The following is a 26,541-nucleotide window of genomic DNA, read 5'->3' as shown; positions in this document are numbered from 1 at the left end:
ATCACTGCTTAGGTTAAAAACTGTAAAGTTGGTTCTATTTCTCGCTTTCTCTTGAATGCAACATCTAGTTCGGCCCTAAACAGATTCTTCTGTGCAGTAGGATTTCTTGCATCTCTTGTTCATTTCTATTCAGTGTGACCATCACAACAAGTTCTTATAACTTAATTTTTAGATTTACTGCAGTTGCCAACTGCTTGGGTTCTCAGTATCAGGTGAAAAACTGTATGCAAAGCACCCATCGGTGTATACAGTGGTGCTCAATTAACAGTGTACTTTCCCCTAATGTGTCCACCACTGGCTACTTCTCCTTCTAAAGCACCACTTCAATAATTTGCTTCCTTGAGCAGTAACTTCCAGTGGCTCTCTGTTACTGGACAAAACAGTCCAAATTTCTGAGATGGACATTCAGATTCTTCCAAAACTTTGTGTACTTTATCTTTCCAATCTTCTCTTCAATAGGAACCTTCCACTTCAGTTCTCACTGTCTGGCCAACAAAACACATGTGTGCCATCTCTAAGCTCATGTTCATGTCATTTTCTATATCCTCTTTTGTGGATTTTCCATGAAAATCCTGCCTACTCTTTAAGATTCCACCGTTGCTCCACTTCTTTCCATGTCTCCTTCCTGGTTCACTTTAATCCAGACGGTTCTCTTCTCACAGCAATGTGTTCATACTTATTTTATGTAGAAGACATTTAGCAATTGCCTATTGTAATTCTAATGGGTGGTTTATATATGTGTATATGCGTATACAAGTACACACATACGCGCATGCCCCCAATTACAATGGAAACTGTAAAAAGGGGATTGTTTTTAGTTTCTACTGTATATGCCTAAGGACTTTACACATAGGGATTTAATAAATATTTGCAGATTTATGGCTAAATTTTCATAGGGAACTTAGCAATTAGAAAACGTATTTTAGATAAAGATTAAAAAAAATGTACTTATAGTCTGCTACTTTCTCCAAAGGACTTGAAGAACCCAAGAAAAGGTAACTTTTAAGTTAAGCACTTCCTTTAAGTTTCACTCCTGAATGAAATTTTAGAAGGTATTAAAGGTTGGGGAGAAAAGTGATTTCACTAGCTCTGTCCCTTGAGACCTTCCTAGAGCCTGCCTGTCAGTACTTTGCAACTCCTTATTTCTCTGTCAGGATATTTCACTGCAGGGATAAAGGAAAGACCCAGGAGGATGATCTGACTCTGTATTATCTATGAGAAAATGTCTCTTCATTAGGGAACATAATTGAGAATTCCCTACATCATTAGTGATTTAGGATATACATAAAATAAAACTTTCCAGAAAGTTTCACGGTGGTATTACACTTCAAACACTTGCCAAGTAAAGCTATATAATCTCTTCACTGGAAATCTTTAAAAACAGAAATGTCCATATCTATCAGGGACGACTTAAGCGCAGCCGGCCAGGAGGTACAGAGATAGATGGCATTTCCAGTTTCTGTGTGACATCATGGCAGCTAAAGATCACTTTATACTAGATACAAAATTTAAATGAAACTGTACCCAAGTTCTCTATAATTTCTAGCATAGTATATAACACGTTATAAGGTTTAAGGTAAAAGTACCTCCTACCGATCTCCTGTAGCTACAGAAGAAACAGGCGTTCTTTACAACCCTAGTGGGAGCTGCGTAGTCCACTGGTGTCCTAAACAATTTTCAGCTCACAGATATCAATTCATGTGCACGCGAGAGAAAGTCCTAGTCACGCCTACAAATCATAATTGAAAAACTAGTTGTAAAAGGTAACTAATTTACTACATTCTGTGCAGAGAAAATTTCACAAAATGATTTATAAACAAAGAAATGAATGCTGCATCTACTAAGAAAATATTAGAATCAACACTGGGAAGTCATCCGGTTCCTCAACTGGAGACAGAAGTGGGTAAGGAGTAAGCACCAAGGCCAGGGCCCTTCCTCCGGCCCATGGAGAGGCTTTGGGTAGGTTCACAAACACCCTGAACTGTACCCCAGATCTTCACATTTATCCCGTCTAGGAAGAAGATCCAGAGTCTTCCTCTGATTTTTAAGAGGTCTGAGCACTAAGGAAGGATAAGGATTTTGGCTGAGTTTTTTGCCTGGAATATACAAAATTCTGAAAGAAATTTTTTCCTTTTAGAGTACGAGCAGACTGATTGGAGTGTTCTAATGTTGAATATCTTTCTTACACAAGCCACATCCATAATGATATCATCTAATTATTTCCACTTTTGGTTTCATTATGGTGGTACAAGAATTTAAAGGCACTTGGCAAACAATCCAAATACAGAATTAGTCTAGATTTTTACAGTATTCACCCTATTTTACAGTTGCTTATCTAGACTTAATTCAATAGCATATTCTCCAAAGTATACAATTCCATTTAAAAAGAAACAACAACTTTTCCTTTCTACTCACATATCACTGGTTTAATTTATTATGTAGTTCTGAAACTGGCATATAACCTGGTTTGGGAACAATCACACCGATACCGACAGTGTCAGACAACACTAGAGTATCTAAGTGGATTAGACAAGAGCACACAGAGTGCCTTGGGCATTAGTCAGCATGCTTTATACAGAAACTTCAGTGGTTGATGATGCCCATGATTAAGTGGACATCAGCCAGGAGGGTTTTCCACTACACCTGATACAATTAATATTGTACCTTATTATAACTTTGGGCTTCCCTTGTGGCTCAACTGGTAAAGAATCTGCCTGCAATGCGGGAGACCTGGGTTCGATCCCTGGGTTGGGAAGATCCCCTGGAGAAGGGAAAGGCTACCCATTCCAGTATTCTGGTCTGGAGAATTCCATGCACTGTATAGTCCATGGGGTCGGACATGACCGAGTGACTTTCACTTCTATTGTAACTTCAATGTTGCCAAGTAGTAGTTATTCTCATCTTATAGATAAAGAAATTAAGACTCAGAAAATTAATGTTCCTAAGGTCAGGCAGTGACTTAAAGAAAAAATGAGTTTCATACTCAATCTTTTTATCAAAATGTTCTCTCAACTAAATCACATTGCCTCTTACCTTAAGCCCAATCATTTAAGAGAGGTATTATTAAAGTATGTCTGTGGCATAATATCAAGATCTATAGGCAAAGTGAAAAAAATTTAATCCTGAGCATGCAGCAAAATGGTAACCACAAAAACTGTGACCTCAAAAGACCTAAATATGAAAACAGGTTCAAATCTCATTTAGTTAACTAAAAACACCACAGGTTTGCAGGCCAGCTTTAGCAATATAAGGTCATAGTCCAGGTTCCTTCTTTCCCAATCTGCACTTAGATCCTCCTAAGTGATTTCATTTAGGCCATGACCCAGTCCAATATGCTACTGGAGAGGAGTGGAGAAATAGCTCTCGAAGGAAAGAAGAGGCTGGGCCAAAGCAGAAATGACTCCCAGTTGTGGATGTGTCTGGTGGTGAAAATAAAGAACAATATTGCATAGGAACCTGGAATGTTAGGTCCATGAATCAAGGTAAACTGGAAGTGGTCAAACAAGAGATGGCAAGGGTGCACATCCACATTTTAGGAATCGGTGAACTAAAATGGACTGGAATGGGCAAATTTAATTCAGATGACCATTATATCTACTACTGTGGGCAAGAATCCCTAAGAAGAAATGCAGAAGCCCTCATGGTCAACAAGAGTCCAAAATACAGTACTTGGGTGCAATCTCCAAAACTACACAATGATCTTGGTTCATTTCCAAGGCAAACCATTCAGTATCATAGTAATCCAAGTCTATGCCCCAACCACTGAAGTTGCTGAAGAAGCTGAAGTTGCATGGTTCTATGAAAACCTATAAGACCTTCTAGAACTAACACCAAAAAAAGATGTCCTTTTCATTAGAGGGGCCTAGAATGCAAAAGTAGGAAGTCAAGAGATACCTGGAGTAACAGGCAAGTTTGGCCTTGGGATACAAAATGAAGCAGGGCAAAGGCTAACAGAGTTTTGCCAAGAGAACACACTAGTCATAGCAAACACCCTCTTCCAACAACACAAGTAATGACTCTACACATGGACATCACCAGATAGTCAATACTGAAATTAATTGATTATATTCTTTGCAGCCGAACTAGGAGAAGCTCTACAGAATCAGCAAAAACAAAACCAGGAGCTGACCGTGGCTCATATTAGGAGCGTCTTCTCGCAAAACTCAGACTTAAATTGAAGAAAGTAATGAAAAACACTAGGCCAGTAAGGCATGACCTAAATCGACTCCCTTATGATTATACAGGGGAAGTGACAAATAGATTCAGGGGATTAGATCTGGTAAAGAGAGTGCCTGAGAGAACTATGGATGGAGCTTTGTAACACTGTACAGGAGGCAGTGACCAAAACCATCCCCAAGAAACAGAAATGCAAAAAGGTAAAATGGTTGTCTGAGGCGGCCTTACAAACGGCTGAGAAAAGAAGAGAAGCGAAAGGCCAAGGAGAAAAGGGAAGATAAACTCCATCTGAATGCACAGTTTCAAAAACATCTACTTCTGCGTCACTGACTATGCTAAAGCCTTTGATTGTGTGGATCACAACAAACTGTGGAAAATTCTTAAAGAGATGGGAATACCAGACCACTTGACCTGCCTCCTCAGAAACCTGTCTGCAGGTCAAAAAGCAACGGTGAGAAACAAACATGGAAAAATGGATTGGTTCAAAATTGGGAAAGGAATATGTCAAGACTGTATATTGTCACCTTGCTTATTTAACTTACATGCAGACTACATCATGTGAAATGCTGGGCTGGATGAAGCTCAAGCTAGAATCAAGATTGCTGAGAGAAATATCAATAACCTCAGATATGCAGATACCACCACCCTTATGGGAGAAAGTGAAGAGGAACTAAGGAGCCTCTTGATGAGGGTGAAAGAGGAGAGTGAAAGAGCTGGCTTAAAACTCAACATTCAAAAAACCAAGATCACGGCATCTGGTCCCATCACTTCATGGCAAACAAATGAGGACAAAATGGAAACAGTGAGAGACTTTATTTTCTTGGGCTCCAAAATCACTGAGGATGGTGACTACAGCCATGAAATTAGTTGTTCATTGGAAGAAAAGTTATGACCAACCTAGACAGCATGTTAAAAAGCAGAGATGTTGCTTTGCCGACAAAAGTCTGTATAGTCAAAGCTATGGTCTTTCTGGTAGTCATGCACCTATGTCCGAATTGGACCATATAGAAGGCTGAGTGCTGAAGAACTGATGCTTTCAAACTGGTGTTGGAGAAGACTCTTCGAGAATCCCTTGGACAGCAAGGAGATCTAATCAGTCAATCCTAAAGGAAATTAACCCTGACATTTTGGAAGGACTGATGCTGAAGCTGAAGCTCTAATACTTTGGCTGATTCACTGGAAAAGACCCTGATGCTGGGAAAGACTGAAGGCAGGAGGAGAAGTGGACAACACAGGATGAGATGGTTGGATGGCATCATCGACTCAATGGACATGAGTTTGGCAAGCGCCGGGAGTTGGTGATGGACAGGGAAGCCTGGCGTGCTACATTCCACGTGGTTGCTAAGAGCCAGACACAACTGAGTAACTGAACAACAACACGAGCCTAGAGGAATACGAGTGAGCACCTCAAAGCAACCTGTCCAAAATGGCAACCACTTCTTACCTGTACCTTCCCAAGCTTCCTCCCTCCCTCGAAGGACATCATCACTGTCTACCCAGATGCTCAGGTTAAAGCTTCAGCATCGTCTTTGATTCCCTCCATTTTCTCACCCCTTATGTTTGACTTTTGTAAGGTTTACCCTGTGAAAGTTGCTCAGTCATGTCCGACTCTTTGCAACCTCATGGACTATACAGTGCATGGAATTCTCCAGGCCAGAATACTGGAGTGGGTAGTCTTTCCCTTCTCCAGGGGATCTTCCCAACCCAGGGATCAAACCCAGGTCTCCTGGATTGCAGGTGGATTCTTTACCAGCTGAGCCAGAAGGTTTACCCTATGCCTCCTTAAAATATTCCCTAACTGCCCATTTCTCTCCATCTCCACCCACCATGTTCTGTACTAAGCCACTGTCATCTATTACCTGGAATACTGTCACAACCTAATATCTGGTTTCCCTGACTCTCTTTGCCCCTTATGTAGTTTATTTTCCACATAATTGCTAAAGAGGCCTTTTCAAGACCTAGAAATGACTAAAATTCTCCAATGATTTCCTACTGCTACACTTTGGACTTTAACTTAAAATAGTCCTACTTAAATACCTTGCTTAAACTAAGTACAAGCAGCTGACTTATTATAGCCTACAAGATCGCAAGGTCTGATCCTTGCCTAGTTCCTCACCTTGACAGCACTCTCTCCCCTCACTCACTATATTGAACACGGGGCTGTTCCTGAACACTGCACCTTTGTACTTACTATTCTTCTAATTACCATCTGCCTGGAATATTGCCTTGGCTTTTTCATATAGTTGATTTCTTTCTATCATTTGAGCCTCAGCTTAAATATCACCTTTTTGGACTACTTTTTAAGAAACAGTCCAGCCCTTGTAGCTCCCAACCTGTCTGAATTATCATCTATCACACCATTACATTTGTTTTCTTCATGCAATTTAAAATACAAAGAATCATTTTGTTTACTTGTTAGTTCACCTTCTTATTATTTCTCTCCCTATCCTGGAATGAAAGTCCTAAAAGAGAAAGTACATCCACAAAGCTTAGAACAGTGCCTGGCACACAGAAGGTGATTTTTAGCCCTGGTAAATTTTAGTTAATTCCACAGAATCAGTTAACTAGTCCATTCAATCAGAACACTTCTAATATCCTACATCTCACTTTTTCAAAGTTTTCGCCACTTACTTGCTCTCATATCACAACTAATTACATAATTCAGTGATTACATTTAAAGTAGCCATCAAGTGGTGTGATAAAGTGAGGAGACTACTGCTACAAAAACCACTGTGCTACAGAATTTGATTTACAGAAATCATCCACAGAAAGCTTATTTTATTTGAAGAATGAACTCAAAGTTTCAAAGAACTGTGTGAATTTTCCTCATAACATTTAATTTTAAATGCTGATCTTAGGATAAGATTGACAGAACTATAAAGTCTACTTGTTCAATAAATACTGAAGTGAGTGTCTTTGCTAGGTGCTATGGAGATGAGGAAGAACAAGATCCAGTTCCCGCCACAGAGAAGCTTAGGAACAACCAGAAACTGTGAGGAGCTATGAGGTTTATGCTATAGGTAGTAAATGCTACAAAAAGTTCACAGTGCTATGGGAACACATATGGAGGATTAGGGGATTAGAGCTGTCTCTCAGAGGAAGTAGGTTTTTCAGCTGATATATGAAAGATAAATAGAAGTTAGATGGACAAAAGCAGGGTAACGAAGAGTGTTACAATCAAATCCATGTGTGAAGGCCAGGAAATAAGAAGGGATAATAAATTTAGAAATCTGAAAGGAAGCTCAGTGTGAATGGGACAGACTGTTACTAGGATATGGGGGTGGGGGTGGGAGAGGAAGAAGCTGGGAACGGAGAAATACAGCTTGGATTTTATATGTATAAGGTAATATAAGGAAACGCAAGGGTGTTACATGTTTTGATGGGAAGTGGAGACTTAATTATCAGTCCACTGGGGAGGCACTGAAGTATTTTAAGGAGAGAAGTGACATGAAAAAATCAGAGAATCTTGCTGATTACAGCAGGAAAAATAGTAAGTAACATGACTGTAGTAAATTAGGGGCTTTTAGCAGTAATCTAGGTGAGCAATGTTGATAGCCTCGACTGTTGGAGGGAAATGGACGGATTCAAGAGTTACTTAGGAGGCAGCATGAACAACACTTGATAATTAGGGGTGTGAGGAAAAGAAGGGGTTGACACCCAGAGTTCTGCTGAGCAAGTGGGTAGACAGTACCACACACGGAAAAATATGGGATGAAATAAAATACCGGACCTGGGCTAGGTGAAATTAGTTCACAATACTGAAAATACTGAGTGTGAGGTACCTATTGAAATGTTCAGTAGACAGCTGGAAATACAGATTATTTCAAAAAGGTCAACATTAGAAGCTGTTTTATAACAATAATTAGCCTTTTTCAGTTTGTCTCTGTCATAGAAATAGACATCTGAACTCATGCTGAAAGAGAACATTTCTACTCTGAATATACTTCAGCTCTCAAGAGTATATACGCAACTGAAGAGGTGTGGCTGTGAGGTGAAGGGCAAAGCTTTCCCACAATGCACTAGTCTCTTTGAAAATATCACAGATACTTTAAATAAGAGAAGAGAAGTCATGGTTCCTGAAGGCATGGGATGAGAGTTTGAATGTGGGCCAGTATCTCAGGCATCATAATTAATTACTATAATTACTCAGATCATTTTGTTATTATTGAGACAGTTTAAGTTTTAAGGATGGGTCAAGTGTATTTTGGTTGATACACCGTAAGGGAAAATTTCCTCAACGCATGACATCCTTTAGTGATGACTAAAGATTAAATCGCACAAGGCTCCATTTTATACTATATGAGAGAATCGAAAACAAAAGGTATACTATTCGTTTCAGGGAAATGATGGATCTGCCAGCTGCAGCAAAGGCTTTCTCTGAAACTCTCTTATGACAAATTAACATAGCATGTGCCAGATGTTTTTTTTTCTGTTGAATTATACTATAATATGCTTCAGTTACTTTTAGTAATTATGCATTTTGTAATCTGCCAGTACCTGCAGCTGCCTCTCATTCTGCTAATTAAAATTTAAAAAAAAAAAAATTTTTTTTTTTTTTTTTAGAAAAGCAGTTATGGTAGCCAAACATTACATATATACAGCCAAGAATAATGTGTCAGAGACTGAAGAGAATTCCTTAGTCTCAAATGCTGTGTAATTCATATAAATATACATGAATTGTCCAGTCACTGGACAAGAGAAGATAATATTACACACTGTACATTATTCATTCATATATTCAATACAATTTTATTGAACAACTACACACTGGGGCAGGATGTTAGCTCACAGTTTGTAGAAGAGGTGACTATAAATGATAGTTATGCTACAATTCAGTAAGTGTCATAAAGACGAATGAGCAGAGTGGTATGGGAATCGGGAAGAAAAAAGATTTACTCTGTCAGGGGGATAAAGAATGCCTTACAGAAAAAAATGATATCTGAATCAGGTCTGGAAGGAGAAAATTTATTTATTTACATGTATGTATTATATCTGTTTATTCAATATTTTCCTCTTTCCCATCAATACTCTAATCGCTTCAAAAAAGGTGAGGGGGACCTTGGGCTTCACTGTTATCCTTAGTACTTTAAGAATAGTGCCACTCAATAAATACATAATGGGTAAATGAAGTGAAGACTAGGCTTGGTAAAAGGGCTGGCCTTACCAATGTTTGGCTTCTTGGGCAGTTGTTCAGTGTGGCTGGAACATGCCCTTCACAAGGTAGGGACAGGCAGACTGCTGACAATAAGGTGGAGCAAAGACTGCCAAAAAAACCCAAACCGAACTAAACATTCAGGCAACAATAAAATATTTAAGTAAACAGGGCCAGACTCTATTTGCTTTTTAGGAAAATACTTCTGAGAGCAGTATGCAAGATGGAATAGAGTGAAGGAAAAAAAAAGATGGTAGAAACCAGGGTGATCCAGGCTACTTTAACAGCCATGGTTAAAGATATAAAAAGGCCTGGGCTGAAGGCAGGAACAAAATACGTTACTGCGTGTTTACACATACACAAGCATTTCTTCTGGACAGATTCTGGTACCTGGTGTTGCAAATGAGTATGCATGGTTGAAATTTTTTTTACATTACCTTATACAAAGGATTTCAGAGAAGGCGATGGCACCCCACTTCAGTACTCTTGCCTGGAAAATCCCATGGACAGAGGAGCCTGGTGGGCTGTAGTCCATGGGGTTGCTAAGAGTCAGACACGACTGAGTGACTTCATTTTCACTTTTCACTTTCATGCATTGGAGAAGGAAATGGCAACCCACTCCAGTGTTCTTGCCTGGAGAATCCCAGGGATGGGGGAGCCTGGTGGGCTGCCGTCTATGGGGTCGCACAGAGTCGGACACGACTGAAGTGACGTAGCAGCAGCAGCATACAAAGGATTTGCAAGTTTATATTTCCACCAGTACTGTATACCCCATTTCCGTTCTCTCATGTGTTTGCAGATGCTGCATGTTAAGCATCTTTTACATTTTTGCCAATTTGCTGGGCAAAATTGTTTACATTTGCATTTGTTCATACAATATTTCTTCAGTGTATAGTGTGGCTGAGTTGGTTTAAAGGAACTCTGTACATCTGCCTTTGTAATCTGCATGCTCACATACTGTGTCCATCCATTAGGTTATTACTCTTTTTCTAAATTACTGAACTCTATGGATTCTGCATGTCGATCTTTATTTTTTTGTCATTTGTATTTGTTTTTCTATCTTTGTTTAGCATTTCTTCACAGAGAATTTTAATTTTTAGTGTGAAACAAATTAATTAATTTTTGCACTGTGGGTTTTTGTTTAGATTAGAAAGACTCAAAGATAATAAGAATAATCTAATTTCTTCTAATACTTTCCTTGTTTTGAATTTAGCTTTTTAATCCATCTGGAATTGACTCTGTATACTGAATAAAGAATATACTAACCTAGAGGGGTGGGATGGGAGGAATGGGAGAGAGGTTCAAGAGGGAAGGGATATATGTATACATATAGCTGATTTACGCTGTTGTACAGCAGAAACTAATACAACACTGTAAAGCAATTATACTCCAATTAAAAAAGATAAATTAAAAAAAGAGGGAGAACACATGGCTACAAGAATAAACTCAGGACTATAAACCAGAAAAAAAACAACATACTAAATGATTTAAAATTTTCCCATCATCTTTTCATTTGAAGTGCTGTATTATCATGCACAAAATTTGTTCATGTTCCATGTTCTGTTGAAATTATCTATTCCTGTGCCAATACCATATAGCTTTATATATTTTGCTTCTTGTACGGCAAATCTTTTTTCTCCATAAGAAATCTTAAAATTTAATCTATAAAATAACAATAATCTCTCATTCAAGTAAGATTAGTACAGATATATTACAGTTACAGACCTTCTATGTTAATATGTAAACTTTAAATGGTTTTTAAATAGATCTCCTTGGAAGCTCAAAATTCTCTGTGTTGCATATATTTCAAGATAAAAGAGTAACTTTTATCAAGAGGAAGTAATTATAGATGAATTAGTATAATTTTACAAATTCAAACAAACTTCAAACTGAAAGAAGATACCACAGAGGAGCTCAAATTTTTAAAGAGCTTCTTATATTAAGCTTTTTGATACTAAGATAAAAAACTTTCTTCTGCGGGAAAATTATTTAATTATTTTGTGTTGCATTTAATTATGGCTATACTTGCTTATGGGAAGATCTTAAGAAACTACAGGTGTCTGGTAATAGTATTTAATTGTCAGTTGTCAGAAGGAGCCAAGGTTTCCAAAGGCAGCAAAACTAGGGCAGAGAGGGCTCTAGTATCCTAGTGTTTTGAGGCAGTCCTGGTATTGAGTATCTGATTTTGGTCTCTAATATTCTCCTAACTGTAGTAAGTAGGTGGACATATAGTAAGGAAGATAACAATTTATAAGAATTCAATTGTTATGATGTAGAGAGGACAGATGGAGAAGGCAATGGCACCCCACTCCAGTACTCTTGCCTGGAAAATCCCATGGATGGAGGAGCCTGGTGGGCTGCAGACCATGGGGTCGCTAAGAGTCAGAAATGACTGAGCGACTTCACTTTCACTTTTTACTTTCATGCATTGGAGAAGGAAATGGTAACCCACTCCAGTATTCTTGCCTGGAGAATGCCAGGGATGGGGGAGCTTGGTGGGCTGCCGTCTATGGGGTCGCACACAGTCGGACACGACTGAAGCGACTTAGCAGCGGCAGCAGCACAGAGGACAGAGAAAAACAGCAAAGTGTTTTCAAGACCTGGTGAGAGCAGACCAGCACTAAGTTTTAAAGGGAAGATTTTCAGAAGGAAAGCTTTGACACTCAATATGGCACAATCAAGGTATGCTAGGAAGCAGGGTGCTTGGATCGAACATGAAAAAGCTCATTTTTGACAGCTGTTAGTAAATACTTTTCACCTGAATGGTAGAATGCATCAATTGATGACATATACAGAAAAATCCTTATGGGGAGAGTCAAATGCATAAAATGAGCCATTTGAATTTTTTAATGTATTGCTCTGTGTCTATTTTGTAACATTATTAATAAAAGACCTAATTGGTTCAAGACTTGGGATTGTATTGTTGAATCATGCTAAAAACAAAACCATTTCTAAGGAGAGCAAATGACTCCTTCCCCAGAGACACAGAATCCCCACGGAGCAGTCAGCCTGTGCACTACTGGTACAACACAGCATCCATCCAACTGCCAATGCCCAGTACGGATGCTACTGCAAGTATGTCTAGCACAGACCATACTTATAACATAGTTTTTCACTGGAATAAGCATAAATTTTAATCTTCAACTTCAAAAAATATAAATTTATTGTGGCTGCCATGTAATTCTGTATTATGACCTAAGGTGAGATTTGTCAGTGAAAATACTTCAGTGACCACTTTTATATTGCAAAAACAACTTTAACATGGCGATTTCCCTAGTGGTGCAGTGGCTCAGACTCCCTGCTCCCAATGCATGGGGCTTGGGTTTGACCCCTGGTCAGGGATCAGATCTCACATGGCACAACCAAGACCCAGCACAGCCAAACAAATTAAAAAAAAAACAAAACTTCAGCTTGATTTCATATATATTCCTCAGTACTATGTCTCCAAAGAGGAAGGAGATACAATTCATAAATATAAAATCTCATACAAAATTTAATGCATTCTAGAACTAGTAATTTTTTTACAATTAAAAATGAAATAAGTATGTGTTTATTTCACATACATAAATCTCATGCATTATATAGCATGATTTACTTTGAATTTCAGCTAAACTATTTCAAATCCTAAAAGACGATGCTGTTAAAGTGCTGCACCCAATATGCCAGCATATTTGGAAAACTGAGCAGTGGCCAAAAGACTGGAAAAGGTCAGTTTTCATTCCAATCCCAAAGAAGGGCAATGCCAAAGGATGCTCAAACTACCACACAACTGTGCTCATTTCACATGCTAGCAAGGTAATGCTCAAAATCCTTCAAGCTAGGCTTCAATAGTACGTGAACCGAGAATGTCTAGATGTATAAGCTCAATTCAGAAAAGGCAGAGGAACCAGAGATCAAATTGCCAGCATCCGTTGGATAAAAGAAAAAGCAAGGGAATTCCAGAAAAACGTCTGCTTCACTGACTACACTAAAGCCTTTGACTGTGTGGATCACAACAAACTGCAGGAAATTCTTAGAGATGGGAATAACAGATCATATTACTTGCCTCCTGAGAAACTGGTATTCAGGTCAAGAAGCAACAGTTAGAAAAAGACATGGAACAATGAACTGGTTCAAAACTGGGAATGGAGTATGCCAAGGCTATATATTGTTACCCTGCTTATTTAACTTACATGCAGAGTACCTCACACGAAATGCCAGACTGGATGAAGCTAAGCTGGAATCAAGATTGCTGGGAAAAATACAAATAATCTCAGATATGCAGATGACACCACCCTAATGAAGGAAAGCAAAGAGGAACTAAAAAGGCTCTAGAAGAGGGTGAAAGAGGAGAGTGAAAGAGCTGGCTTAAAGCTCAACATTCAAAAAACAAAGATCATGGCATCTGGTCCCATCACTTCATGGGAAACAGATGGGGAAACAATGGAAACAGAGGCAGACTTTATTTTCTTGAGTTCCAAAATCACTGTGGATGGTGACTGCAGGCATGAAATTAAAAGACATCTGCTCCCTGGAAGAAAAGCTACAACAAACCTAAATGGTGTATTAAAAAGCAGAGACACAATTTTGCCAACAAAGGTCTGTATTGTCAAGGCTATGGTTTTTCCAGTAGTCATGCGTGGATGTGACAGTTGGACTATAAAGAAGGCTAAACACTGAAGAATCGATGCTTTCCAACTGTGGTGCTGGAGAAGACTCTTGAGAGTCCCCTGGACAGAAAGGAGATTCAGTCAGTAAATCCTAAAGGAAATCAACCCTGAATATTCATTGAAGGACTGATGCTGAAGCTGAAGCTCTAATCCTTTGCCCACCTGATGTGAAGAGCTGACTCACTCACTGTAAAAGACCCTGATGCTGGGAACGATTGAGGGCAGGAGGAGAAAGGGGTCATGGAGCATGAGATGGTTGGATGGCATCAATTACTCAATGGACATGAGTTTGGGCTAACTCCAGGAGATAATGAAGAACAGGGAAGCCTGGTATGCTGCTGGGGTCCACGGGATCACAAAGAGTCGGACACAATTTAGGGAGTGAACAACAAAAACAACTTTGAATACAACAATTTCTTAGCATTTGTAAAGGCTATTTTCTAAGCCCAGTATTTGCTGGTTGCTCCCTAAACTTTGACTTTACACACTACGCGAGCATTTAATTCCTTTTCTCTGGGTTTGCAGTAAGTGTAAAGGGTTGGGGTTGCATGGGATTCAAATTCAGGTCCGCCTGCCTCCTGAGTCAGCGCTCTTTATCCATAATACTGTGCTGCCACTTTATGTGCTAAAAATATTAAACTGGTTTTCAATATTATTAAATATATATTTTTTTAATGAAAGGAAATAATCTTAATGTGGAATTTTGTGAAAATATTTTCTATTTTGAGAGTCAACATTTTAGTTTTGACCTGTCAGAGCATACTAACATAATCCTAGTGAGACAGCAGAGACACGCCAAAAGACTTTCTTAGCGTATTGGAATGTATCTCCATTTTCAACTCTGTGGCTTAAACAACAAACATAGGCATATTAAGCAAACATTAACTATATCTTATGAAAACCAGGTTTTCCCATGCAAAACCCTAAATATAAACAATGAAGTCTTGTTAAAAAATAGTTTCTCACATTTTAATAATTTTATAAAAATTATATAACCAAGAAATATTTAACTTAAGCACAATTACTCTCCTTTTAAAAAAGATGTCTAAAATATATGACTAAATCTAAATATTCAAAGCATGTAAAAAATGACCTACTTATTTTTGATAACGATTTTACTTTCAAGTAACCTTCCTCAATCTGCCAAAAATGTCGCAAGACATGGGGCCTTTTAAATTTAATAAAAACAGTGCTCTAATTCGTGGAACAAAGATCATACCAGATTGCCACAAAAGGAGAGGCTGGGAAAATCTAGATCTTTTTTCTCGTCTTTAATAAGAGCATTCAACAAAGGATTCTTTCCTTATATATTTATATGAATTTATTAAAAATTATGTTACACTGAAGTAGAATAGCAGAAGGAAAAGCAGTGACAATAATATCCATTTAAATTTGAAAGGAAAAGATCACAAGAATTGAAAAGGATGCTGAAAATATCTCAGGGACAGTCAAGGATTAGCAATTTGGGGACATTAGTGTTAGTCGCTCAGTCATGTCTGACTCTTTGGGATCCCATGGACTGTGGCCCGCCAGGCTCCTCTGTCCATGGGATTTTCCCAACAAGAATACTGGAGTGGGTTACCATTTCCTCTTTCAGGGGATCTTTCTGACCCAGGGATCAAACCTGGGTCTCCCGCATTGCATATGGATTCTTTACTATCTGAGCCACCAGGGAAGCCCTTGCAGACATTAAGCATTTAAAAAACACCCCCCTTCCCACCCAAAAGAATCTGAGTATAGAACATGTCAGATTCTAATAATACATATGTTTGTATGATGCTTTACAGCTTACAAGATTTGCTTTGTACTTCATAAATAACCCTAGCAAACCAGTTTTTATTCTTACAGATAATAAAATTGAGAATTGAGAAAACTGGTTTATAGACAATCACGTATTTGTGGTGAAGACCTTGGACTTGAACCTATTGCTTTAGCTTTTTATAGACCCAACTGACTCCTACACTAAGATCTTCAGTCACTCACTCATGTTTAGGGGAAAATTTTTAGGTCTTTAAAACTGATACTTCAGTAGCTCCTTATTTAAGGCCATTGGTAAATGTATGATTCTAAACTTACGTTTTTCAATATTTAAAAGCCAAGTTAAGAGTTATACATATAAGATAGAGACTATTTTGGGAAGATATACACACAGAATTTTTTAGGATCCTATGCAAACTGGAAATAAAATGAACATAATAATGTCTTTAGTTATGTGCTAAACGGATGATTTGAAAAGTTCACATTAATTCTGAAACTACTTAATAAGATTTGAGAACTGTAAATTCATAGCAATGACATAAAAATTTAGTTTGATATAAATTTAAATTCACTGAAATGGTAAAAGAAGGAAAGAATTAGTTTACTAAAAGTAGAGATCAAATTACTAAAAATGAAGTAGCAGAGTAAACGTCTGTTAGTATAGCTCTTTACAGTCTGACTCTCCAACTAGAATATAGTGTCTCTGATGGAATGGCGATGTTTGCTCACTTTCATGCTGATGGTAAGAAACTATTCTTAAAAATACTGCAAAATATTAGAAAAACGATAAGCTTACTAATGTTAGGTGTCAAGTAATGGTATTATTCTCTTAATTTTGAAGGAAATACTCTATTTCGTTTTTTCCCTTTTATCTAAGAGGTAAAAAAAAGTCACTAAATTACTGGAAATTTGGTAGTTCTAACTTGCTTAGGATTTGGAAGGCTATTTACCAACAGTTGGTATTTTAAGGCTGGACACAAAAGGTGGTAAATTTTGAAACTGAAAAAAGTCCTTGTTATACCCACTGGATTCAAGAGTATACTTGAAGTCAAAATATTAACTGAGTGACTGGGCTGGGCAAGACCTTATTACCTAGTGTGATCTGGAGCCCTAGCACCGTGGAGTCTGTATAAGTCTACACACTAAGATTTAAGTAGGAACGTTCTTAGAAGGTTGGTTGCTTTGTTTTAAATTGCTTATTCTGTGAGTTATTTCTACATATTGCTCTCTTAGACAGATAACCACTTCATATTGCTATGTTAGGCATTTATTTTTTGGGGAAGAATGTTTTCAGTTGAGAATCTGATGAGGAGGTAGGACAGCAAAGCGAAGATGGAATCTATGAGACAAATGAAGAGTCTGGCCTCCTACTCAAGCAGGGACAGTTTATCCATTGTTACTGTAAGATATGTGGGGAAAGATGCATTCAGGAAGATGAATGTCATGATGGGAATTGTGAAAGTTCTCTTCTGATTGCTTCTCTTTGCTCTGTGAAATAGGGACTGAAGTTATCACATGGGAGTGGTAGTAGGGGAGGAGATGTGATAGGCTTGAGGAAAGTCACCTCATGGCAAATAGATGGGGAAACAGCAGAGACAGTGGCTGACCTATTTTTCTGGGCTCAAAATAACTGCAGATGGTGACTGCAGCCATGAAATTAGAAGACGCTTGCTCCTTGGAAGCAAAGTTATGACCAACCTTGTTCAGTTCAGTCAGTTCAGTCGCTCAGTCGTGTCTGACTCTTTGCGACCCCATGAATTGCAGCACGCCAGGCCTCCCTGTCCATCACCAACTCCCGGAGTTCACTCAGACTCACGTCCATCGAGTCAGTGATGCCATCCAGCCATCTCATCCTCTGTCATCCCCTTCTCCTCCTGCCCCCAATCCCTCCCAGCATCTGAGTCTTTTCCAATGAGTCAACTCTTCGCATGAGGTGGCCAAAGTACTGGAGTTTCAGCTTTAGCATCATTCCTTCCAAAGAAATCCCAGGGCTGATCTCCTTCAGAATGGACTGGTTGGATCTCCTTGCAGTCCAAGGGACTCTCAAGAGTCTTCTCCAACACTACAGTTCAAAAGCATCAATTCTTCGGCACTCAGCCTTCTTCACAGTCCAACTCTCACATCCATACCACAGGAAAAACCATAGCCTAGACTAGCCGGATCTTTGTTGGCAAAGTAAAGCTTTTGAATAGGCTATCTAGGTTAGACATACCTTTCCTTCCAAGGAGTAAGCGTCTTTTAATTTCATGGCTGCAGTCACCATCTGCAGTGATTTTGGAGCCCAAAAAATAAAGTCTGACACTGTTTCCACTCTTTCCCATCTTTTCCCCATGAAATCTTGATTCCAGTTTGTGTTTCTTCCAGTCCAGTGTTTCTCATGATGTACTCTGCATATAAGTTAAATAAGCAGGGTGACAATATACAGCCTTGACCAACCTAGAAACCATATTAAAAAGCAGAGACATTACTTTGTCAACAAAGGTCCATCTAGTCAAGGCTATGGTTTTTCCAGTGGTCATGTATGGATGTGAGAGTTGGACTATAAAGAAAGCTGAGTGCCAAAGAATTGATGCTTTTGAACTGTGGTGTTGGAGAAGACTCTTGAGAGTCCCTTGGACTCCAAGGAGATCCAACCAGTCCATCCTAAAGGAAATCAGTCTTGAATATTCATTGGAAGGACTGATGCTGAAGCTGAAACTCCAATACTTTGGCCACCTGATGTGAAGAGCTGACTCATTTGAAAAGACCCTGATGGCTGGGAAAGATTGAGGGTAGGAGGAGAAGGGAACGACAGAGGATGAGATGGTTGGATGGCATCACCGACTCAATGGACATGAGTTTGGGTGAACCCTGGGAGTTGGTGATGGACAGGGAGGCCTGGTGTGCTGCATGCAGTTCACGGGGTCGCAAAGAGTCGGACGTGACTGAGTGACTGAACTGAACTGAACTGAAAGAGGGTAGTGGAGGTGATGGAATTCCAGCTGAGCTATTTCAAATCCTAAAAGATGATGCTGTTTAAGTGCTGCACTCATTATGCCAGCAAATTTGGAAAACTCAGCAGTGGCCACAGGACTGGAAAAGGTTAATTTTCATTTCAATCCCAAGAAAGGCAATGCCAAAAATGTTCAAATTACTGTACAATTCCACTCATTTCACTAGGAAGACTATGCTCAAAATCCTTCAAGGCTTCAACAGCAGATGAACCGAGAACTTCCAGATGTACAGCTAGGTTTAGAAAAGGCAGAGGAACCAGAGATCAAACTGCCAACATTTGTTGGATCACAGAAAAAGCAAAAGAATTTCAGAAAAACTTCTGTTTCATTGACTATGCTAAAGTCTTTGACTGTGTGGATCACAACAAACTGTGAAAAATTCTTAAAGAGATGGGAATATCAGACCACATTACCTGCCTCCTGAGAAACCTGTATGCAGGTCAAGAAGCAATACTTAGAACTGGACATGGAACAGTGGACTGGTTCCAAATTGGGAAAGGAGTATGTCAAGGCTGTATATTGTCACCCTGCTTATTTTACTTACATGCAGAATACATCATACAAAATGCTGGGGTATATGACTCACAAGCTGGAATCAAGATTGCTGGGAGAAATATCAACAACCTCAGATGTGCATATAATATCACTTTAAAGGCAGAAAGTGAAGAGGACTGAAGAGCCCCTTGATGAAGGTGAAAGAGAACAGTGAAAAAGCTGGCCTAAAACTCAACATTCAAAAAGTAAGATCATGGCATCTGGTCCCATTACTTCAGGGCAAATAGATGGGGAAAAAGTGGAAACAGTGTCAGATTTTATATTCTTGGCCTCCAAAATCAATGTGGATGGTGAGTGCAGCCATAAAATTAAGACACTTGCTGCTTGGAAGAAAAGCTATGACAAACGTAGAAAGTGAAGTTGCTCAGTCGTGTCCGACTCTTTGTGACCCCGTGGACTGTAGCCTACCATGCTTCTCTGTTCATGGGATTCTCCAGGCAAGAATACTGGAGTGGGTTACCATTTCCTTCTCCAGGGGATCTTCCCGACCCAGGGATTGAACCCAGGTCTCCCGCATTGGAGGCAAACGCTTTAACCTCTGAGCCACCAGGGAAGCCCAAACCTAGACAAACCTAGATAGCACATTAAAAAGCAGAGACATCACTTTGCCAACAAAGGTCTGTATAGTCAAGGCTATAGTTTTTCCAGTAGTCATGTATGGATGAGAGAGATGGACCATAAAGAAGGCTGAAGAATTGATGCTTTTGAACTGTGGTGCTGGAGAAGACTCTTGAGAGTCCCTTGACAGCAAGCAGGTCAAACTAGTCAATCCTAAAGGAAATCAGCCCTGAATATTCATCGGAAGGACTGGTGCTGAAGCTGAAGCCACCTGATATGAAGCTGAAGCTTTGGCCACCTGATGTGAAGAGCCAACTTAATGGAAAAGACCCTGATGCTGGGAAAGATTGAAGGCGAGAGCAGAAGAGGGTGACAGAGGATGGGGTGGTTGGGTGGTATCATTGACTCAATGGACATGAGTTTGAGAAAACTCAGGGAGATAGTGAAGGACAGGGAAGCCTGGAGTGCTGCAGGTCATGGGGTTGCAAAGAGTCGGACACGATTTAGGGACTGAACAGTAACAACAAGAGTATGAACTAGTCACCAGGGACTTTCCAGGCTGATTGCTTGGCAGTTAAGGGCCCCTTTTGTGATCATGAATATAAAGTAAGAGCACTGGGATGGCTGTGTTTTACTCCAGCCATTTTGAGCTGAATGGCTCAAAGTACAGAGAGGGGAAGGAGTTGGATTTAACCTGGGCTTGTTTGGAAGAAGACAAAAAGGGTCAGGAGAGCTAAGGATGGTTATCCGTACTGGCCCTTTCTAAAACTCCACTCCCCCTAAAAATACATGCCCTGCCTATTCCCTTTTCTGCTCTCTTTTGCACTTAAGTATATCTATTACATCATATATTTAATTTCTCCTGTTTACTGTCTGCCTTCTCTATTGGAATAAAAGCTCAAAAAGGGTGAGAGCTTTGTGTTATGCTCACAGCTATTGTCTTTTAAAAGGTACACCTCTTTGCTGGATATCAGCTGAGCAGTTAGTATGGTATTTGCCCCTCCCCACTTCCCATCACTGTCCTGTGCTTTAGCAAGTAGTGACTGGCTGGTTTGGAGAAGGCAATGGCACCCCACTCCAGTACTCTTGCCTGGAAAATCCCATGGACAGAGGAGCCTGGTAGGCTGCAGTCAATGGGGTTGCTAAGAGTCGGACACGACTGAGCAACTTCCCTTTCACTTTTCACTTTCATGCATTGGAGAAGGAAATGGCAACCCACTCCAGTGTTCTTGCCTGGAGAATGCCAGGGATGGGGGAGCCTGGTGGGCTGCCGTCTATGGGGTCGCACAGAGTCAGACACGACCGAAGCGACTTAGCAGTAGCAGCAGACTGGCTGGTTTATTACCTAAGTGCTATTTTTAAAGGTCTGGGTGCTTCAGATATAATTTTGATCTTTAAAACTGACACTAGTAATTTTTTATTAAAATAAGTGATCCTTAAGGTGATGGGGATGTCTCTAAAATTTTCTTAAGTAGAACAGAGTAATAAAAAGTGGAAAGTGATAGGAAATGAGATTAGAACACATGTAAGGCCTAGGTCAGAAAATCCCTGTGGCCAACTTCTTCCTAACTGGGGGGTAGGAAAGGATGGGAGAGTGGAATGAATTAACAAGATATATAATCTAAAAGGTTATCGCTGTCATAGCATGGGAAATGGATTAGAGGGAAGAGGAGCTTGGGGTTCCAGAAACCAATCGGAAAGCTGCAGCAATAATCCAGGCAGGAGAGGAGAAAGACCTGAACTAAGGAAGGAGTAATGAGCAAAGATAAACACATCAGCCTCAAGCACTGACTGAAGGTACAGGAAAGGAGTGGAGAGAGAGAAGCCAAGGCAGACAGCGCTTCTAAGTCATTCCATGGGCCATATTGAGGCTGTTATCAAGTTCCCAACTACTGGAAGCCAGGAAAGGAGTGGAGAAAAAGGAGCCAAAGCAGACGGCTCTTCTAAGTCATTCCATGGGTCACATCGAGGTTATCAAGTTCCCAAGTACTGGAAATCACAGGGCTACTTGTAAAGTGTCTAAATTTTAGCTAAAAACACCAAAAGTTCCACGAAAACAATTTCCAATGTTCAGAAGAATTACATTACAGTGCCCTGATGACAGGCAGCAGGACTGATGAGCATTGTTGGCACAGGACTCATTCTAGTAAACTCCTGTAGACTGGTCACACGCAGGGCTACCTACTGGGCTTCCTCATAAAGCTGACACTGCAGCCCAGAATTCAGGCTGGAGCAACTCTTCTTTGGTCCTGTACTGTTGGCTAGCAAAAACTCCCTTAAAAAAATCTAATTTCAATAATTCTCAAATAAATAACCTATAAACATTTAAAGACTACTTATCAAGTGTCCAAAACTATACTATGGATTTTGAAAGTGAAAGTGTTAGTCACCCAGTTGTGTCTAACTCTTTGCAGCCCCATGGACTGTAGCTCGCCAGGCTGCTTTATCCATGGAACTTTGCAGGCAAGAATACTGGAGTGGGTAGCCACCCGTTTCTCCAAGGGGATCTATCCAACTCAGGAATCGAACCCAGGTCTCCCATCCTGCAGGCAGATTCTTTACCGTCTGAGCCACCAGGGAAGCCCGCTATGGACTTTATTTACATAAATATTTATACTCACATATACATATACATTCAACAAATACTATATGCCAATAACCGCTGGTGGTGCCTGTGGATGTACGTGAACAGTTCACAGAGGTCTGTGATATATGACCAATGTGTCAGATTTAGAACAGAAGTTCCAACATGAGTACAGGTGTCACTGGATAAATAAACCTTGCCACATTGTTCTGTGTAATATTTTCTCCCCTGGAAGTATGGCCTTGAATTATGAACAGTACTAATTTGAAAAAGTTAGTTCACTCAATCCTAGTGCCTATGGGACTTCCCTGGTGGTCCAATGGTGAAGAATCTGCCTTGCAAAACAGGGGACACGAGTTCAATCCCTGGTCGGGGAACTGATTCCATATGCCGAGGAGTGACGAGGCCCTCTCTGCAATTACTGAGTTTACATGCTACAACTAGAGAGTCCATGTGCCACAAGAAAAGACCCTGCATGACCCAATGAAGATCCTGCGTGCTGAAATTAAGACCTGACGCAGCCAAATGTGTGTGTGTATATAAATCATAGTGCCTATATCCTGAACTACGTATTCCTTTATCATTATCTTCCCAGAAATCCTTAGAATGTAAGAGGATTCAAAGTGCTGACACTGCATTTTTCTTAACTTTGATGCAAAATATCTGCCAAGTGACAAAAACTTTCTCTGAGTAGACTTACAGTTTCTAATCACCAAAGCATACCGACTGATGGAAAAGCCATCACGTTAGAAAATGAGATGGTCAGTCTTTATGGGGCACCCTCAGCATAGGCAGGCCCTCACTAGGCAATTAACATAGTTACAAATTATGCTACATTTTCTAAAACTTTTGGAGATTTCAGCCAATATGACACATACTTTTTCATCTCTCATTTCAACACTGTGAAACAAATAAATCAAATTTAAGCACTTCTGCCCACTTAGAATAACTGTCTTTCACACACTAAGTGAAGTCAGACAGAGAAAAACAAATATCATCTGATGTCGTTTATATGCAGAATCTTAAAAAAAAAAAAAAAGATACAAATGCACTTATTTATAAAACAGAAACAGACTCACAGAACAAACTTATGGTTATCAGAAGGGAAGGCTGCAGGGGAGGGATAGACTGGGGAGTCTGGAATTGACATATACACTGCTTATTTAAAACAGGTAACTAATAAGGGCTATTGTATAACATAGGGAACAGTTGCTCTGTAATAACCTAAATGGGAAAAGAATTTGAAAAAACATAGATATATGTATAACTGAATCACTTTGCTGTACACCTTAAACTAACACAACATTGTTAGTCAACTATGTTTCAATATAAAATACATTTTTAGAGAAGTAAACAAAGAATAATTGTCCTTAAGGTTTAGGACTCCACATAATTAGTTGCTCTGAAACATAATAGAGTCATTTCTAAATGTTGTCTTGACTCAGATTTGAGTCCCTAGTCAGAGGCCCATCAGTTTTCCTTCATGAGCAGTTGATTAGACTCATACTCACGACCACTTCCCCTACTGGGCTCTCACACTTTGGGCTGCTGTACACCTGCCTTAGCTGCCCCAGGGCCCAGTATCAGATGACCAAGGACAGTCCCTATGCTTCAGAGCCCACTTCAATCACTCAAATTAGCCAGTCCTAAAACTGCTTCCACGATGGCTCGCTGGGTAAAGAATCCGCCTGCAATGCAGGAGTCACAGGAGATGCAAGTTCTATTTCTGGGTCAGGAAGATCCCCTGGAGGAGGAAATGGCAACCCCCTCTAGTATTCTTGCCTGAAAAATCCCAAGGACAGAGGAGCTTGGCAGGCTACAGTCCATGGGGTTAGAGAGTCAGACATGACTGAGTGACTAAGCACACTGGAGCACAGACCTGCTTACCCTGCCTCACTCCGTCCAGCAGAAATCACAATACAGGTTCTTGCCCACTGATCCCCACCGACGCCCTCTGCCCTGTGACTGACCCTGTGCTTCCTCTGAGTGGACCTGTGTTCACCCCAGGGAACTGAGTATAAGAAACTGTAAAACTTATTTCAGGGTCTGCCTCTCAGACGGTAAAGCGTCTGCCCACAATGCAGAAGACCCGGATTCGATTCCTGGGTCAGGAAGATCCCCTGGAGAAGGAAATGGCAATCCACTCCAGCACTCTTGCCTGGAAAATCCCATGGACGGAGGAGCCTGATAGGCTACAGTCCATGGGGTCGCAAAGAGTCGGACACGACTGAGCGACTTCACTTTCACTTTCTTTCTCTTGAGTCTACTCTCACTATTATCTCACTCAAGGTAACAGATTAAAACAAACAGGTATATAACATATTTCTTTTAGTTAAGAAATAATACTAAGATTAACTGCTAATGTTGATTAATTAGAAATAATATGTTGTGTAAGTGCAACATTGGTTCTAACGGTCCTCACAGTAACTCCTGGTAACAACTCTGATTAATTTACTTTGCAGCTACAGTCCATTTCAGCTTCTAGGATCTGTAACTGACCACAGACACATGTAAACTGCATAAGACAAAAGTTATCTAAAGCCTAGTTTTCACCAATGTATGTCCATTACTATGCTACACGAGGCAGGATAGTTTTAAAGAGTATATGTGTGGATCCAATAAAGGCACATTAGGCTGTTCAGATTAATCCATCCATTAAAATCTCCACAACACTTTAAAAGCATCAATGAGACAAAATACAGCAAAAACCCCCAAGACACTTTTTGAATGAAACTTTGTAATGGAAAAATAAGTAGACTATGGGGGCACCAATGCTTCTGGACGGCATATTCATAATACTTGACACATTTAGGATCTGATTCTATTCCCACTCAGAGAAAGGGGTGCTTTATAGAGATCCTTTCTAACACTGATCTGGGACCCTAAGGGGTATCACTTCGGGATAAAGGTGAACCATATCTGAATCCACACCCCTGCCCTCTAAGACACAGGACTACAAAGAAGCTATGTGGGGCATTAGCAAAACAGGAAGAGAAAAGGAAAAAGAAACACTCCCGAGAAATTGTGGCCACAGACTGGCCACCTTACAGATTGAACTCAAAGCACCAACACCTAGGGCAGGTCAGAAACCTTCCTCTTGGCTGACGTGCTCAGAACTAGTAGAGCTCTCAGGAACCCAGAAGTAGAGACAAAGACTCTCTATGAAAGCCACGTCACAAAAATTTTCCAGGGCGATTATTAATAAGCAGACAGAGAAACCAGACAACATGCACAGAAACCAGCAGAAACAGGCCTGTCTGGTGACAATACTAGAGTTATCAGATGCAGACTCTCACATTATATTCACCAAAAAGAAAAGCATGACAAACCTGAAAATATCAGCAAGGGACAGGAGGCTTTTAGAATGTAAAACTGTGGACTTGAAATAGAGCTCAACAGAAACCCTAGACATAAAAAATACCTTAGGATAAAAACTCAACGGGCATATACAGCAGCAGATTGAACATAAAAAAGAGACCTTATGAAAGAGAAGATAGATTTCAAGCTACTGTCAAAATACAGCACAGTGAAAGAAAAACATGGAAATAAAGAAGGTAAGAATGTAATATAAAAGTCTAAGATGTCTTACAACAGAGTCCCTGAAGGATGGGGGGAGAGAATTGATGAGCAAAGGCAGGATTTGTTTCAAAATCAACCTTATTGAGGTATAATTATGGAAAATAAAATGCTGCCACCTTGAGTGTAGAGCTTGGGGAGGTTTGACAAATACATACACCCACATAACTATAATCACAGTTAAGAGAGAATATGTCTATCACCCCAACATGTTCCCTCATAACCCTTTGCAGTCACTACCCACCAAACCCAGCTCGAGGAACCCACTAAGCTGTTTTGTCATCATAGATCAGAATTATCTTTTCTAGAATCTCATATAAATGAAATCGTACAGTATGCATTTTCTTTGTTTTTTGCTTCATCTCAGTTTTGAGATTCATCGATGTTTGCTGCATGTATCAGTAGTTTGTTTCTTTCTATTGCTGAATGTTTATCCATGTATCTGTGGATGGACATTTGGGTTGCTTCCCATTTTTGGCTATTATAAATAAAGCAACTACAGATATTTGTTCATGAGTTTTTTTGTGTGAATATGTATTT

At 39.8% G+C, this 26,541-nt stretch overlaps 1 protein-coding gene across 2 annotated transcripts in view; it reads right to left on the bottom strand.

Moving 5' to 3' along the window:
- Positions 1-26,541, bottom strand: part of SCLT1 (sodium channel and clathrin linker 1) — a 225,907-nt gene that overhangs the window by 11,520 nt on the left and 187,846 nt on the right. The window contains exon 19 of one of the 2 annotated variants that reach the window (XM_061384198.1): positions 1,604-1,729. The exons of the other annotated variant lie outside the window; for it this stretch is intronic. Coding sequence (XP_061240182.1) covers positions 1,720-1,729 — 10 coding nt within the window. The 3' untranslated portion in view covers positions 1,604-1,719. Of the gene's footprint in view, positions 1-1,603; positions 1,730-26,541 lie in introns of those variants that run through there. 2 annotated transcript variants of the gene reach the window in all.

The sequence above is a fragment of the Bos javanicus genome, chromosome 17, assembly GCF_032452875.1.
Source record: "Bos javanicus breed banteng chromosome 17, ARS-OSU_banteng_1.0, whole genome shotgun sequence".
NCBI lineage: Eukaryota > Metazoa > Chordata > Mammalia > Artiodactyla > Bovidae > Bos > Bos javanicus.
The sequence above is the reverse complement of the archived record's forward strand: the minus strand, read 5'-3'. Positions and strand labels throughout refer to the sequence as shown.